Source organism: Amblyomma mixtum, chromosome 2, assembly GCF_055824585.1.
Source record: "Amblyomma mixtum isolate Tamu chromosome 2, ASM5582458v1, whole genome shotgun sequence".
Classification (NCBI taxonomy): domain Eukaryota; kingdom Metazoa; phylum Arthropoda; class Arachnida; order Ixodida; family Ixodidae; genus Amblyomma; species Amblyomma mixtum.
Genome location: NC_143013.1, coordinates 268,243,020 through 268,260,932, shown reverse-complemented (window position 1 = coordinate 268,260,932; position 17,913 = coordinate 268,243,020). Strand labels below are relative to the sequence as shown.

At 46.5% G+C, this 17,913-nt stretch overlaps 1 protein-coding gene across 1 annotated transcript in view; it reads right to left on the bottom strand.

The window, feature by feature from the left end:
- Positions 1–8,043: 8,043 nt before the first annotated feature.
- The window catches only part of LOC149363920 (uncharacterized), a 120,987-nt gene continuing 111,117 nt past the window's right edge, over positions 8,044–17,913 (bottom strand). Inside the window, exons 15-18 of the mRNA XM_089573900.1 lie at positions 15,679–15,757; positions 13,159–13,267; positions 11,663–11,766; positions 8,044–8,858 (exon numbers count right to left, since the gene is read on the bottom strand). Coding sequence (XP_089430026.1) covers positions 8,436–8,858; positions 11,663–11,766; positions 13,159–13,267; positions 15,679–15,757 — 715 coding nt within the window. The 3' untranslated portion in view covers positions 8,044–8,435. The remainder of the gene's footprint in view (positions 8,859–11,662; positions 11,767–13,158; positions 13,268–15,678; positions 15,758–17,913) is intronic.

Here is a 17,913-nt window from a genome sequence, read left to right as displayed (position 1 = left end):
GTACCCTGCTTCGAGGAACCTCGTGTTCATGAAAGCTAGATGCGGATTGATGGGGGCATGACTTTTCAAAGGCGTTTTCCATGCATAGGTTAATAATGCCTCGTTTCACGAGATTAGAATAAGCTGATGTATATGGTAGAAGCGGTTTGTTGGCGCGAGGTTAATAGCACCAGCAAACGTGGTTGTCCATGAATTTAAGCCGAATATCAAGAAATCTTATCTCTGAGTCAGTAGGCATTTCGCTAGTCAATAGTAGCGGGTGAAAACACCCTTGTAAAATGGTAAAAATATCTGAAGTAACGGCCTCGAGGTTCGATGGTGTGCAGTTAACAAAGAAGAGAAAATCACCAACAAATCTGAAGATTCTAACCACGCAAGAATTAGCAAGTCGCTCTTGGAGTATCCTGTCAAGGTGTGTAAGGTATAGGTTACTAAGTGCGGGAGCCAGACAGGACCCAATGCATATTCCCTGTTTTTGAATGTACGGAGCGTCTTGAAAATTTATGAAAGTGGAGCGCAGATAAAACAGCAGCAATTCTAAAAAACTATCAACAGACAGCCCTGATTCATTTTTAAATGCCACCGCACCGTAATAAAGGATCGATTCTTGGTTCGGTTTGGTTTATTAGGGTTTAACGTCCCAAAGCGACTGAGGCTATGAGAGACGCCGTAGTGAAGGGCTCCGGAAATTTCGACCACCTGGGCTTTTTTAACGTGCACTGACATCGCACAGCACACGGGACTCTAGAATTTCGCCTTCAAGAAATTCAGTCGCCGCGGCCGGGATCGAACCCGCGTCTTTCGGGTCAGCAGCCGAGCGCCGTAACCACTGAGCCACCGCGGCGGGACGATTCTCAACTATGATAAGTAGGTTCTCATGAGGCAAGGAGTAATATGTCTTTAACGTCAATGAAGAATCCGAGAAGGCTCTTGTCGGAAAACAATTTTACAGCATTTACAACTTCTTCTGAATTTCTTACAAGAAACGGGTCATTGACAGGCAAAATACGAAGTTTTTCTTGGAGAAACAGAGCTATTGACTTCTGTCGAGTGTCCTGTTCAGAAATTATTACCCTAAAGGGAGCATCAACCTTATGAGTCTTTGCGCTGAAAAACACTTCTAAGAAGAGACGCTTGCTATTTTCAATGCTCTTTGCCACTTTTGCTAAATTTAGCTTGTCACATAGCTTCATGGCTTGTGCCTTAAGCTTGGGAAGGGAGACGTTTCTACAAGCCATAAAAGCCTCTGTCACAGCACGGTGGGCTTTCTCATTGAATGTATCATGGGAAAATACAGCAAAACCTCCCTCCATTGACGTTAGTACTCCGTCCATTTCCTTGTCTAAACGAGAGCTGGCCTTCTTGGGTTCGAAACATCCGTAATCTCCCATTTCTTCTCGCATCTTTTTTTTTTTTTCAATTTATTTTTTCTCTTAGGTCAGCGCATACACAACTTTTGCTCAGGTTCTGTTCACTTGGTTGGTTTTGGCTTTCTTCGTCAGTCGGAAGTTAGCGCCTGTGTTGTTGGTGTGTGTTCTCTCCCCTTTTGTCCGTCGTCCTGGTTCTGCGCTACTTTTATGTTAAGTATCTTTTGGTTTTGGACTTGGTTAGCATGAACAAATGTGAACACGGCTTGTTTGCTTCCTTAACACATTTTATATCTTTTTGCGACGCTTGTCAAGCCCACATCTTCGCATGAGCTGAGCTTCGATTTATTCAAGACGGAGAGCAACAGGCAGCCCGTCAGAACCTTCCATCTAACATTCATTTCAAAACTGTTGCCTTTTATAAAGTTAACCTTCCGTCAAAAAAGTTTGAATGTTCACGTACGCGGCTCTGGTGTAGCGAACATGAACTAACAGCATGACCACACGTTAAAAAAAAATAGGAGTGTCGGGCCGTTAAGGTATTATACTAGGTGGCAGTAGCAGAAATCAACTGCACTGGGCAGCAGAAACAGTGCTTTATTGCGCTCAATTTGGCTCATTCAAACACAGACAGTGACTCTCGCATTTAAACCGTACTGCTCCATGTTTCCATCGTGTAGCGAATTAACACGTATTTTATACATATGAACCGTCTCTTGAACCCTTCTCTCACCTTGTACCAGCCCTCTTTCCCCGCAGCCTCCTTTCTCACAGACTGCTGCCGAGATGCTTTTTCGTTGTCTTGTAAGCTTTTCTATGACATTAATTTATAGAGAATCAATTAAGACCTTCGCGTCTTAGTCTGGCGCTGGGGCAGATGACAGCTCGAAAACCATGTGGACGTCTTAGCAATTACAAATTCAAGGGGGGGGGGGGGGGGGGTATTTCCCAACTTACCATCCCAACACCATCTGCGCCCGCAGCAGCAATATATATTCCTTCCTCCCCCCTCCACTACAAGGCAGATGCAACTTGCATACACAGATGCCTGTTAGTTGACCGCAGTTTAATTGTAGGTGTCTGGAATAATGAATTATTGCTTTTCTCAGCCACACCCTCACACGTTGGCTGTGACGTCGTTCTTTTGATTAAACAGCGTCTCGTAGCGTTTGATATTTAGCGCAGATCACGGGCAGGTTCAACGAAAGCGCTTCTTATCAACCTGGGATCGAAATCCCTTCCATACAAGGCGTCTACAACGACCATGGTGGCTTAGAGGGGTAGTCGACACGGCGTTTGGGATATAAAGCACCGGCAGCAAAACGAAATTTGACCAGTAATGTAAAGCTAGCATTGCGCTTTTCTGCATGCCGTGCCTTATATGTCTTCATTATCGCACTCATTCCGTATCAAAATTGTGTTCCGCTTAAAAGTTTGCGCTTTAATACTTTGTTTATTTATTATATGCATATGCACTTAGACTAGATACAGAATGGACGCTCTGTCAACTGGTACAAAATTTCACTGATGACAGTCCTCGCTCACAACTTCGCAAGCAGTGTATTTTATAGGACAAGTTGAACGTTCAGGAACCACTAGTATCAATTAGAGCAGTCAGCTCTCAAGAGGCAGATCTATTTTTATTTCTGCATCATCGAACTGATAAAGGTGCTAAGGAGAGAGAAAACTGCGCAGAAAAATCAAGACAAAGGCTCTTCACTCACGCTTCGGGAAGTAATTTGCTGAATTCATGCTCATGATTGGTCCCCTCTGTCATTACATCGACCTGTGCGGTTACAGTGTAGCATTTAAACGACCTTCCAATATAACGGTTGTATTTTGCTACGGTTGGTAGGTTTACAATGGTTTGTTGTAGGGGTGTGCGAATATTCGAAGTTTTCAAATAGGGAATCGGATAACCTTCTATTCGATTCGCTGAACGAACCGTATAGCGGATGTTCAAAATTATGTGAAACGAACCGATCATGTGTTGAAGTTTTCGAATATTCGAAAAAAAAATTCTAGCCGGTCTAGTCATCCATAGTAAGCGTAAGCATGAAATACTTTGCAGAAAGGGTGTGGTGCATCTAGAGAGGCTCATAGTTTGTGGCAGCTGCACAACAGTCTTTGGTTGCTGAAAGTGCCGTTGTCCTCGGCCGTTCCTGTTCCCCGCGCTAGGGAGCGCGCATGGTGTGCCTGGTTGCTTCAGCGGCCTGAGGAGCCTTCAGAATCAGTCGCTTTTTTTAGCTGGACTTCCTTATAGGCTTCCTTCTCCGTATTTGTCACCGCGTTCAAGTGCTTCTGCTTTTCGTGATGGGCAGCGTATAGGCAATACAAATGCTATAGACAGTCTAAAGACGATATATAGAATTATGGCCATACACTTTTAGTACAATTTTGTCTATAGACACTCTAAAGACTACGAATAGACAAAAATAAATATCTATAGGAAGGCAATAAAGTCTATAGACTGTCTATATATAATTTTTATAAGGGACATAGCCGAGCCTTTTTGTACCTCTTGGCCCAACAGAATCAACTGCTCGGTCACAGCGGCAGCGCTGCTGGCGCTACTGTTTGGAAGAACAGAAAACACGGCTACATCATCCCATCATCATCATCACGAACACGCCAGAACATGGCGGCTGTCAAGCGGTCTAAGACATCGGAAAACAAAGCTGCTCTGTTTGCCCAGCGCTATTTATAATCTCACTCAGCGCTGTAGTGGGGCAAGTTTTTTTCTGCTGGCTAGCATTCTGACAGCAAAGTTCGGAAGTTTTCGGAAAAGTTTGGCTTTTTGTTCGGCCTCAGGTTCGCTGCTATGTCCGGACGATGTTCATCTGATTTTTGCCACAATGGAAGCTTAAAGCACATAATGCTTGGTCTTGTGATGGCCCTCGTATCGCCTATGGCACTGTGTGAAAATGTGCATACATTGCTGCGCATGTATTTTTCAGCCCGTCTCCTGTAGCTTTGGTAGCGGACACTTCGATTATGCTTTGATAAATATGTTTCGAAAGACTGCTTCCACAACCGTGTTAGCAGTTCGCGCAATTCTTGGAGCGGAAATGAAAATTATTCACATTTTTGCACTATCACAGGTAATACGTCGGCCATTGCGGGTTTAATATCTTCACAGCTGTCCGGGCTACCAAATTTAGGAAGGCGAAACAACACTACATTATGTAGAAGGAAAATTTCCAAGAACTTGTAAATTCAGTCATGCGCATCGTGTTGTTTTTCACAAGCTTTTATTAACATTTATATCGCACAGAGGTACTCAACCTCGTTTCGCACAACCTTGAGATAAGAGGCAATTAGCTGCGTAGCAGCGACTCACGTCCGCGAACTGCTTTTCCGGGGAAACACATCCCACTTTTATTGTCTGTAGGGGACGAAGCCTCTTTTTATTTTACACAACTACACAATCACGGCTCAGAAGCGTCGAAAACAAGCAGGAAAAGCAAACAAGCAAAAAACAAACAAGCAAGAAAAGGCAGATAATAATGAAAACGAAGATGATGGGGTTGTCCACAAGCCCAAACACGCTGCAGTAATCTTCGTTAGCATTTCTAAGAATCCGAAGAGCACACCTGCGCGTGAGGTGAAGGCAAGCATTCTCCAATGCACGGCTCGCACCGTCACTTGGTTAATAACACCGGGCTGCGGCTGAGATTAACGTCTGCGAATTCTGTTCGTTCCGTTCAGGAGGGGTTTGGAGGAGAACCTGACTGCAACGGAATTGTTTCAGCCATTCGCTTATAGCCACGTCTTCGCTCAAAAACTCCCGGCTGTTTGATTCGAAAGTTGCATTCATCTCGTAAGCAAACAATGCCTATTTTTTAGGCTTCGTTGCAAAATGTATCGCCATGCACGGCGGGCACATCTTGCCATCTGTGATCGCAACTTTCGCAGACTAAACGTAGTTTTTAATAACGGACGCTTCGTTTAGTCTAAGTCATGCAAGTTATAGAGTTACAGTGTCCTAGTTCTTGTGACATAAAACTTGTGACGTGCTCTAGAATGCAGGCAGGTCCGTTTCATTTGCCCGTGAGGTGAAGCTGCCGTATCTTTCTGTTCCGCATTCTCATGTTACACGTAAACTGCCCTTTCGTATACAGTACGATGGCTTACGAGACGAAGTGCGCGAACTGTGGCCATTTCTCGGGCTGGCTGATGCCACATTGGGGAAATGAACCATGTTCCGCGACACACGTTGGCATAATTTAGGCCCAACTGACTGCGCTGCTGGCACGTAAGAACGGTTTGCAATTTTCCGGCACCTGTCCTCTCCTCCGCACAGCTGCATTGTTTCAGCTAGACAAAGAGCCGTGGGTGTGTCGCATACAAAAGCAAGAAGTCACCGGTGTCGATAGGTACAAAGATGTCGAAAGACACTGACGTCAGTCCGGACGAGATTCACTCGGAAGGAATGTGACAAGTCGCCATTTGTTGGAGCTAGCACTATGCTCTCTGAAGACACTGCAGGATGCCACCAGTGGTTTGGGGGTACTACGGTTGGTCCGTGCAAGCATGGACTCCTGTCGTCTGCAGGAGTGCATTGGCCTCAGGCAATGCACTCGCATTCTTTTTCTGCTTTCCCCCTTAACTTTCCAGCAAAGAATGTGTTGGCGAAAGTGCAATGGGAACGGTAACTATCCTGAAAGAGCAATAGGGCTTTCATTCATACTCGCGACATATCAACAATAAGGTTACAATTGCGGTTGACGTCGAAATCTCTCAAACAGCGTTCACATTATTTAGGTCCGTTCTGCGGTGTACAGTGCACTATTTTCTCGCGCTGCACACGTGTCTGAGGCGGAGTACAGCACTGAAAATGCTTGGACACGAAGGCAAGAACTGAGCGACATACATCGCGCGTTTATTTTTTTCTAGCGCTGCACAATTGGCTATTTATCTATTTAGTGCTGAACAAGGCACGTCAACAACTGCCTACACTCTAAGCAGAAAGGATTAAAAAGCCGTAAGCTGTTCTCTGGGGCACTCCCTTTAATAAAATGGATTGTGCTAGAGGACAGCTTACTACTGTTTTACTCCCATAAAGGCGTATTTGTGTTTGGTGACGACAACAACTGCCTATACATGATTGGCGACGTGGCGCACGACATGCATCAACTTATTTCTATGAAAGGCATCTGCGGGTATGTTTCTGACAGTATGGACAAAAAAAGCTGTGAACTATAGCAGTGATCACAGCCGTTTTATTTCCCCTCAGTGATAGTCGTATTAAAGCGTATCTGGGGACTTTAGATGGTACGGCTTCAGCGACCTGCAAAGAACCACTGAAATATTTGCTGTAAACTGAGTCCTTGTGGGCGTAGACTTGATTGCTGGCAGGAGCTATGCTGCTGGCAAGCTTTGAATCAGAGAAAGTTTTGTCGCAGTGGCGATGACTAAGTAATTGACGTGAAGTGGGGTACGGAATAATGTTCTCAAAATTTGCCACTGTACATTTCTCTTCTTCTTTTTTAATCAGAGATGGCAGCAAAAAATGTGTACTCGACCAGAGATTTTAACCAGATTCTTCTGGTTTGCTTTTTTCCAGCTGATGTGACTCTCCTGGTCATTGTACACAGAGGCGTTCTGAAAATGCAAAGGTATCTTGTCGGTAAATTACTGCTCTTTCGTCGAAAACGACAGCTATAAGTTGCTGGCAACAGTTTTCGCAAGCAGAACAGCCGAAAGTTATGAGAGAGACAATCCAGAATTGCGGGCAGTAGAGACTCCTTCGGAAGACAACAGGGAGAAATTGCGCTGACTTCGTCCGCAAACTTCCTGAGACGGAGGACGATGGGCACCGGACACGGCATCCATGGGAAACTGGAGAGGGAACCAGCGGAAGAGTTTCGCACAGTCTTTCACGAGGCACTAGGCAGGGCGTGAGATATACGAAGAAAATAAAGCGTATTATTTATTCCGTCTGGCATAATCGTTTCTGTAACCAATGCCCTTTTCTTGCAAGCACCTTTATTAGTTCAATGTGTTTAGGGGAATCCTCCAAGGTGGGGTATGATTCAAGGAAGGAAATTATTACTTAGTAATATCGACATAAGCGCAGCCTTATGGCTAGAAAGGAAAACTATACAGCTTTCTCAGAAACTGCGCAGTAGAAAAAAAGTTATCTTAGGCGTGGGGCTTTAAGGGGGGTGAGGGGGTGGAAGGGGGCATCACCTGTCTTGGGCAGTCGCTTTATAACTAAACTAATCACCACTAATAGCAGATCGCAGGGCGTGGCCAAATTGGTCAAAACCTCGCAACAAAAACGGTGCTAGTTCAGTGAGTTTAGGGGAATCCCCTAAAGCGGAGCAGAATGATTTTTATTACTGTTGGGTTATGCATGTAGCTAGCGCAAGGTACTGCGTGCTAAAAAAAAAGTTATTCCTCCTTATCGCTCTGTTCAATAATAATTTAAAGGCGCCGTGAAACACTTATTTGTTTCGGCAGCACCCTGGAATAGATGCAAGACGGCTATCGAGGAATGGGGTCCCGAAACCAGTCTTCAAGAGCGGAGAAATTTGGAGTGCAGTGTTTGAAAAATGTTTTAAACTCTAATATTTATTTGCTCCTCCTTTTTAGTCGCTGGTCTAGGGGCCATAGACTATGGCAACCTTTCTCTCGCCCCTATATTGAGCGGTGCCAGAGTGCGGGTGCTTCGGGTGCGCTGCTTCCACCATAAATCTGTTCCCCTTACGACTACACAATGGCGGCGGTAGAGCAACCAGGGCACGCCGTACGAAACGAATACCTTATTCTGCTCCTAGTTCGCGAACGCTGTGCACCACGCAGGGCCGTCAGATTTGAAATGTTCACGGCGACGTACACTATGCGTCAACTGTCAATAGTTATGGTAGCATCCCGCAGTGATAGGCATAATCACGCGCACGATTTCGCTTCTACAGCAATCACTCATGGACCAATATTGTTGCTACGGACGAAATTCAGAGTGCCTGTAGCTGGAACATGCCTCGTGACCCTGACGAAATCGCTTCCGAAGGTGCTCGCCCAGAAACACATGAACCTCGCTCTCAGCGTCAACGTCCCGACTAGTCATCGCTTGGAGATACTACCGCCGCGCGAGGGTGTGACGAAGCGGTTGACGCGCTCCGCTTCGGTCTTCCTGGCCGCTGGCTGCGACTGTCTTCCCTGCTGCTGTCCAGCTGGACCACCGCGGCCTGCAGTCGTCGTTGCTGCTGTGGTGATGGTAGATGCTTGTTGTTGCTGACGCGCCTGCTGGTGCTGCTGGCGCAGAGAGAACCGCAGCACGCTGTGGCTGCTGCTCCTCGAGGTCATCGCGGTCGAGGCCGACGAGAAAGAGATGCGCCGCGGGTCTGTCGACGAGCGTCCAACCCCGCCGCCCCTGCCGCCAGACACGTCCGACCCACCGACACTACTGCTGGTGGTCCCAGCTGCGGTTGCTGAGCCTCCGACGCCAGCGGGCCTTGCGTTAGGCCTCGGCCCGAGGCGATGCGCCTACGGAGAGGAAAGGGAGGCGAGAATTGTTCGTTGAACACGGATAAGCCCCGATGCCTTCAGTAAAAACTAAGACATGAACGGCGCGTTCGGTTCTGTGGAATTAAGGTCACAGGAAAAACTTTGCGTGTTGATGTTGGAGATCGTGTCCTGTATTAGTAACTTAGGTTTCTGTCCTGTATTAAAAGCTTATGTTTGATGCATTTAGGTTTACGTCCTGGTCGCGATGTATTCTTTAATACTTTACACTGTACAAGATACCGAGTAATTTCCTTTCGCTCGTGTCTCTACCCTCAATTACTGCATGCAAAATGAAATGCCTGTTACATGTAATTATGTATTGAAATATGTACGGCGCCGGCGCCACCCGGGCGAGAAAGTGCGGTTTGAGCAAAAAGGTTATGACATATCACGTGGAACGGTGGATTTGAAAAGTGATTTACACATGACATAAATTGTGGATATAAGGTCTCAACATGATTCAAACGTCATTACGACGTGTAAGAATGTACAATAAATTCATTGCACAGAAAATAAAATTGCAGTAAGATGGGAATCGAACCCGTGCCCTTAGGTCACCGAGGCGCGTTCGTTCGGCTTCGTTAAAGGGATGCATCGTGTGTTTTGTCCGACAGAGTCCGTGCCTGCGAATTGATATGCAAAGAGGATCCCAGGATGCTGAAGGGAGTCTTTAACACTATCGTGTCATACCCTTAAGGCGGAGCTTAAATGTCCTTCTCTGAATATTAATTTCCAGATCTCCGACTTTTTTGTCACACCCACAGAACTAGACTTCACACAGAAATTTCCCATCTTATGAATGCAAAAAGCTTCGAAGATTTCACCTTGCACTTTTGACCTGAGAATTATAATAAAAAATACAAGTGCTTCAACTCTGCTGAACCGAGTTCTGAAGTCGAAAGCAGAGCGCACAGCTTCGGTTTATATACCCCATACCCTGACGTCACAACACTAAATTGAATCACGTGACACCACGCCATTACCACGTGGCTTCTTACAACCCTCTACCGACAGCTTGAAAGGTCAAAGGTCAAGTGGTGCAGAACCAAGGTGGACCACACATGCTAAGGAAGATGGGCAAACATTACTTTTCTCAAGGTCGTTTCAAGATCATTCTCAGACTCACGCCGAAATGTGTGTAGTTTGTTGAAGCTCAAGGTCAAAGGTTCTCCACTAAATGGACCACATATGGTTAGGTAGTAGACGTGCATAGCACACTAGCCATGACTTATCTCAAGCTCGTCTTAAGGTCATTCGGAGGCTCACGGCGAAATGCTTTGCAGCTGTAGTAGTGTACCCTTTGCTACAAAATTGATTGCTGAAGGAGAGGAAGAATAAACTTTATTTTGGTCAACAAAAATAGGAGATGGTGTGGGGGTATAGCCCCTTTAAGTGGTCATGAGCCCGTGGCGCTCGGCGCCTTCTAGGGCTCTTGTAACAGCCCGGATCTGTGTGCCAGAGTCGGTACTGAGCAATGTTGCTTCCCACTGGTCTGGATTCGAGAGCTTCAAACCTCGAGGAGGGGAGTCCCGAGGGCAAGTCCAGAGTATGTTGGATAGAGTGGCATGTTGGCCACATAGTTTACAGGAAGGGGAGTGCACCCCAGGGTAGATGCGAGCATATATCGCGGTATTGGGGAAGGTCTTCGTTTAGAGTTGCCTCCACGCAACCGTTTGGGGTTTTGTGAGGGCTTGCCGTACTATCAAAGCAAGATTCCCCAGGACACGCGACCTGCAGGCAACGCGTGTAGCTTTGTTATGAGCTGGTGGTTGCAAGCCCCATTTGCTGAGGCCAAAAGTACCAGGTGAAATCTTCGAAGCTTTCTGCATTCATAAGATGGAAGATTCCTGTCTGAGCTCTCTGGCTATGACAAAAAAAAAATAAGTCGATTAATCTTCTTCAAAAAAGACACATACACGTGGCACTGCGTTAATCATGCTTCCTTGGTATCACCGGATTTCGCCGGGAGACGCCATCGTCTCATGCTTTCTGCTCAAAAAAGGTAAAAGGAAGTGAAAAAATTTTTCTACGCGTATGCTTTTTTCAATTAATCTTACTACTGCGCTTTATATGAATGCTTAGTTCAAATTTGTCGTCTGTGTCGCAAATGTATTTCTGTCCTTACTTATCTACCAATACTTCACTGAGCTATCAGTTGATGGTGCACATAATAAAAGAAAGTGCTTGCAAACGAATACGCCTGTTGAGTCATCCGCGGCAGGGCAGCTGAAACAGCTTTGACATATGACAGTCTTGTCCTGGGCTTTCATGAATTTCGGTGACGCCAAGGATTCAACGACTGGCGACATGCGCAGTTGACAGGTATCATTCACAGACATTTGCAACTACGGCTGCCTCGTCGCCTCCAGCAGTTGGAAAAAGTGTGAAAGTTTTCCTGCTGTCCGTGGTATCTAACCATGTACACACAAAAAAAAAAAAAACAGAACAAAACCACGACCTTTGGGTTATCTACCAGAAGCACATTAGAGCGCCAGTGTTCAGTTAATAGTGTCGTTACTACAGCGCGTTTAGTTGTTCTTTTCGTCCTAACATCAAATGGCGCATACAAACTCTGAAGCATCGGCCAAGAATCGGGGTGCATAGAAAGTCTATTCAAAAGCACATTTCTAAGCCTCAAAAATGAGATAGAAACAAAGAAAAACAACGAAGGCACATAACGGTTAAAGTGTTCATAGAGTGAATATTCTATTGAAATGTCTGCCTGCGCGACGGGATGAAGCATCTGATGAGAATCAATCCAGAAGTGGAAAAGAGAGACTCACAGGGTACTGAGTAAGAAGCGCGTGGTACGGCCTTCGCGGTGGCTCAGGTCTCCTTGGCACTGAACCCGCTGACGACCGGTCGAGGGGGGTCGGTGACCGGAACACTGAGAAAAAGATTTGCATCGTCGAGTAATCAGCGTCGTTATGCTTATTGTCTCTAGTCAAAGTTTTCTGTTTGTAGAACGCAGAGGGATAAAGCTCGCTGTGGAGGCCGCGATAGTGTCTGCGGCACTAGCACGGTACTGGCAATATTGCTTGCACACAACGGGAACTTAAATTAACAACCTTGGGGCCGCTGCGGTGGCTCAGGGGTTATGGTTCTCGGCTGCTGACCCGAAAGACGCAGGTTCGATCCCGGCCGCGGCGGATGAATTTCTTTGGAGGAGAAATTCTTGAGGCCCGTGTACTGTGCGATGTCAGTGCACGTTAAAGAACCCCAGGTGGTCGAAATTTCCAGAGCCCTCCACTACGGCGTATCTCATAGCCTTAGTCGCTTTGGGACGTTAAACCCCATAAACCAAACCAAACCAAATTAACAACCACCTGCTTCAACAAGCGTTGAAATCTGTTTAAGAGAACATTCATGTGCCTCTAAGCGCCCTGAGCTAAAAAACATCGCATGACTTCTCTCTGCAAGTTTCAGTGTCATGGTATAGCGGCCATGATGGTGCCGGTTAGAACCACGTGATCTGGATAAAATTTGCTGGCAGATCTGTATGCCCTTTGATCCCCAAAGAAACGGCTGGCTATCGAAAGGCGTTACCATAATGGCTAGCACTCCGGTTAGCGAGAAGGTGGAGGGAGTGGACATGCATGGAAGCGCAGTTGCTGTTTATAGAGCAAGTGTATTTACTTTATAGTTGAACGAGACTGTATACTGTCACAGTGTTCCGCTTCAATCCTCACGATGTTTGTTGATACGCACATTTCAGCCAGACATGATGTAATGATGTAATGATGTGCACCTACCTTTGCGTCGCATCTCTTTGACACACTAATCACTGCGTTGCGGAGCAACTAAAACGTCTCTCCAGGTCATTAGGAAATAGCCGCTCCAGGAGCGGGTCTGGTGCACAACCCGCTTGGAAACTGCGACAAAATGACCCGTTCCAAAACAAGCGTTTTTGAACTGGCAGGAACTGGCACTAGATTGCGGATCAAGATGTGTATAACTACAGGCTTTTAATATTTTGCGTTGTTTCCCTTAATAAGTGCCACTATTACCGCGTGTTTGTCGATCTCTAACAGATAATCTTCCAATAAACATTTCTGAAACAATAGCAGCCCTCCATGTTGGTAGGCTTAGCGAAAAATGAAAGTGCTTCTATTCCGCGGATGAGGATGCGTAGCCTGATGGGTGAATGATGTGCATAGACCTGGAAAAGAGCAAACTTAAATAAAAGCCCCTGAGTATCTCTCTGTCGGCCTTCTTCATTTCGCATCGTGGGCTGACGGTAAAGAGCATCCCAGTCTGCCTATGCATGTGCGTGTTTTACCTCCGATCCTGTCCACCTGCAGGCGATGGAGCAGCCGAGCCTGGCGCGCTATCAGCTCGGGGTGGTTCTCGTGGAGGCAGCGGGCACCCACCAAGCACAGCTTCTCTTCCTGCGTCCCAGCAGAGAGGAGGCGATGATGGCGAGGGCAGCCGACATCTAGCGATCGAACTCATCTAACACTCATCTGACACTCATCTCATACAACAGGAAGACTGCATTTGTCACGCAGCCTGCCATTTAAAGAGAAAAAAACCCCAGTCACAATAAAAAAAAAGACTGCGTATTACAATTAAGTTTTGCATAGCCTTATCGTCATCATCACTCTTGGAAATGATTTGATGTTAATTAACACGTATCGTGTTCTTTTGCCTGCTGTTATTTTAATGCTTTCACGATGTGGAGCGTCTGGAGTGACATAGTGCTGAATCTTTCTTCGTCATCCGCAGAAAAAAACAGCATACGTGACATCGCGAGCTACTCGATATCAGTTTTTCGCGCGGCTCTCGTCCACGCACACTCATCACTTGTAGCTGTTTGTGCAGTTAAGACCTTTCACTTTCCTGCGCAGTTTAAAGAATACGCCGCCGCTTGAAGGCGACCAATTCTTCTCTCCTACTGCGCACTAGCCTCGCGATCTTTTGAGACTTTACACGTTGACATGCTGGAAGTGCTTCTGTTGTCTGGGCTCCTAATATGCAAACACGACGCGAAGGGTCGTTGACCGTAGAGGACAGATTTAGATCGCCGCCCATCGAAGCAGGACACAACCTTTCAGGAGTAAGGCCTTTCTGCACACGCAAGGCTTCCAGGCAGATATCAAACCAAGAGGTGGGCATACTCGACAGTGCCCGGCTAATGACACTGGCGTGTGAGGTTCGAGAGGAGGCGTGTCCAGGAAGTCGCCTCGTCAGCTGCTCCTTCCTTTTTTCATTTTGATGGAAGTAAACAATGACGGCAATGGCGGCCGGCCGGAAACAATGGCCGCCGCGCCTTCAGGTCAGGCCATCTGGAACGTGGTGACAATTAGCGCAGGCCAGACTCTGTCCGGACGGCGCGCGTCCTCGCGAGGCACTGTGAAGAGTAGCGGATGCGTGGAGGCCGGTGCGCTAGTTAGCGCATGCAAATCAGGCCTGTTTTATGCTTTCGTGTGGAGATGGGCCAAGAGCGCCTTTGGGCTTTCAAGGAATGACAACTCCCAAGAGATGCAAATATCTTGAGGCCGAACTTCCTGCAGCTCAGTGACGAATTTTCCACGAGCCTGGGACCACAAGTCGGGGATCACTTTTGTTGCCACGCGCATGACAAAGAAATATTGCTGAGCGCGTAGAAGAACTACCGCCGCTCTGGTTTAAATCGCGTGAAAGACACGTTCATGCTAACCGAAACACAGCTTTCACGGAAGTGCATTAGTTTGTGCTCGAAAACTTTCATCGATGGTTAAGTAGACAAGGTCAGCGGAGCTAGCGTAACAGCGTTCCATATTCCATCTTTTAATTCTGCCTGGTATGCAGGCCTTACTCGCGCAGTTTCGGCTTAAAACGCTGTCATTATGGCTGCCTCACAGAAGCTAAGGTCGTTTACGCCCCAGCTACTTGTCTCCTCGAAGGATTCGAAATCTTCCCTTCAAAAGTTAGAGCGTGGGTTCCCTTCTGCACGGTCGACCCTTACTTCTGTACACTCGGTGCAGCAACTGCGCAGCAGAGGCTTCTCTGTGTGTTTCCAGTGGGTACCTTCGCACACGTGTGTCTTAGGCAACGAGCTGACGGCCAGCCTCGCCCACATTCCCTTGGTATATGAAAGTGCTGGAGGTTTTCATTTCGTGCCGCCTGGTGTTGCCTCAGAATGGACCTTCCTCGGCGCCAGTTGTTTAATGTGCTTTTATCTGAGCTCTGATGGGAAGTTATCAATCCGGCAACTTGTGCCTGCTAGTAGTCTAGTTACCTGCTGGAGCAAAAAAACTTGTTGCTTAGCAATTGTCATACTCCAAAAAAATATCAAAGACCAGGCCGGCATGTACGATTTGCGTGATCTTAAGGCTCTCTCTTTCGTTTCGATCCAACAGTGAACGTTTTCTGGTTTGATTATCACTTACTCTCCAACAAAAATGAGTGCAGAAAACACAGAGAAAATGGTTAATGGTTACAATCATCTGCGAAATCCGTATTGATGATGATGATGATGTCCTCAGGATAATGGCACATACCCACGGCGAGGTATTGGCCAGGGTGCATAGCGGATACAAACGCACTCATGTACCCGCATTGCGTCCTTATCATTCACTTCTTTTTTCCGTTGTTGGCAACAAGAGTGTGAATTTAACAATTCAACGCTAAATTCAGATAGTTCGAATTTAGCGTTTATAATTTACGCGGCACCCCTCTAAATAATGACACCTGGAGTGCTGAAGTGTCAGCTTCCATGCGCTTAGAGTTAAACACACGGCATATGCACTTTTCTACGCCAGGAGGTCTTTTTTGAAGTCATTCGATGCACAAGGCGCCACGTTATGTGACATCTCACCTCTGTCTGCAAGGTGGGAGTCATGTCGCCTTCCTTGGTCTTCAGGCTTGCCCTCCGGCCGTCAGTCAAGATCTTGTCGCTAGATGGGTGAAAAGAACCCGCGTACAAGCTTTCCACACTGTGTCATCCGTCCGTTCATTTAATAGCGACGTCATGTTGAAGTCGGTGGTGTGACATTTCCCGCACTTGTAGCCGTGTTCTCACGACAGGCCAGGAGGCCGTCGGGTGTTCATGGATACGGCTTCAGCTAGCTTGGGGTAGCAAGCTCATGTAGGAAACTAATAAGTTAATAAGTTGAACGAACGTTTATTGTCGTCTGCTTTCAGAAAAATCCGCTCATTTAGGTGGTTACATTTCCATCTTCATCCTGAACTTTCCATTGTTTTAGTGGCACGGGGTATGTGGATTACAACTCCGAATCTGCGTGTCGGATGTGAAAGCCACCTTAATGAAGGGCTATAAATTATTTTCGACCACTGCTGATGTGCGCTGGAATCGTCATACAACACGGGCGTTTTTGTGTCTCGCCATCAAAGAAACTCAGCTGCCGTTGGTGGGATTCGATCCTATGACCATGCTGGGCTCGGCCGCGGATTTTTCGCCGTATCTTCTTGTCCCTCCTTACACGGGCGTTAGATAAAAACTATGAGAAAGTGCACATTTAAAGCAAACTTTAGTTAATACAGAATTAAACTACATGCCGATTGAAGATAATTCATTTGACGTAGTGAAACACAATGATAAGAACGAAATTAATCTGATTTGAGCGAGGTTGCAGAACCCGAAGAAACCGTCATTCTTGGCGGCCACGTCAAGTTAATCCGAGCCACCTCGTATGACTTCTTTCTGGCCCTTCCCCGTCTTCTTTACTTTTAGCCGAATTATCTGGCTTCAAGTTCCTCTTTGCTATGTCGCAGCGGCACCGAATAAGCTATCGTGACAGTACTGGTCGCACTTTCTCATTTGCAATAATGACAAGACTTTGTATTACTGTTTATAAAGGTCGAGTAAGTTGCAGAACATTAGCATGATTACGAAATTTACTATGATGTACGTCGAAAATCACAAATATGACTTGTCGGAGTCCTCAAAACGGGCCGGATTTATGAAAAGACTTCGGATATGGTTTTAAACATACCGGGGCTCTCCTTAAAGTAGTGCAGTCCTTCGTAGCAAACCGGATCTCCGAATAGTTAAGCTCCCAGATTTCCTTTCCTTGTTCGCTACCTAAATTCGTTAGGAAGATGAATGTCATTGGCTTTTTTCCGCAGTTCTCCTTCCTCAAAAGTATCGCCCCCTCCGCCCATTTTTTTTCCTTTTTTAAAATTAGTCCGTTCTTAGAAACTTCCCTTCTTAGTCCATTCTTAAAATTAGTCCATATTTTGATCTGTCTTTGACAACTTTCCGTAACCGATCCTTCATAACTCCCTCAGTTACCTGCAGCACTAGCAAAGCGGAGCAAGAGGGCTAGAAAGAGGGCATCGTCTCTGTAAGGTTTTGGCTTTAATGGTTATTTTTAATGTGCATTTTACTAGTCCCCATTAATGACAAATGTCTTCTTGGACCGTTCACCAGCATGCTTCTAATGTGCCATGAGGGTGAAAAAAAAAGTCGATGCGCGTCGCAGGCAGTCAGAGAAGCGTTGTAGCTATCAGCACATGCGGCGCATTGTTCGCTGCACAGCGGGCTTCACAGGCAAATGTGGAGACAAACAGCTGCTTCCTCCCCATAACTGCAGATGTAGCTGTGGTTCTTGCCGCTAACAACCCGTAGCACTATGCAGTCTTCTTGCGGGCTGTAAGCAGTATTTGGGAACATAGACCAGAGGTCTTACATTCAGAAAAGATGAGCCTGCTTACATCACGACGAAGAGTTATAACAGGTGTCTTGGATGACATGGAAGAAGTTCAACATAGACCAAAAAATTTATCGGCGTCTCCCTTCCTAGGGCTGCACCAGGGCTATGAGGCATTCCGCGGTGAACGGTTCAGAATTAATTCCGAACACTTGCAGTTCTTTACCTTACACTACGCAAGCTGAGCGCAGAGGCGTTTTGTCATTTCGCCTCGATAAAAATGTCCCCTAAGCGGTCGGGAATTTAAACCTTGCGAAGACCTTCTCGTCCTATACCACAAGAAGTCATGAGGTAAATGAATCGCGGTCCCTATCTGACGGGTTACCAGGGAGCCACGCGCGGAAGTTCGTTGCGGCAGTACTTGTGTATGTGGCAGGATT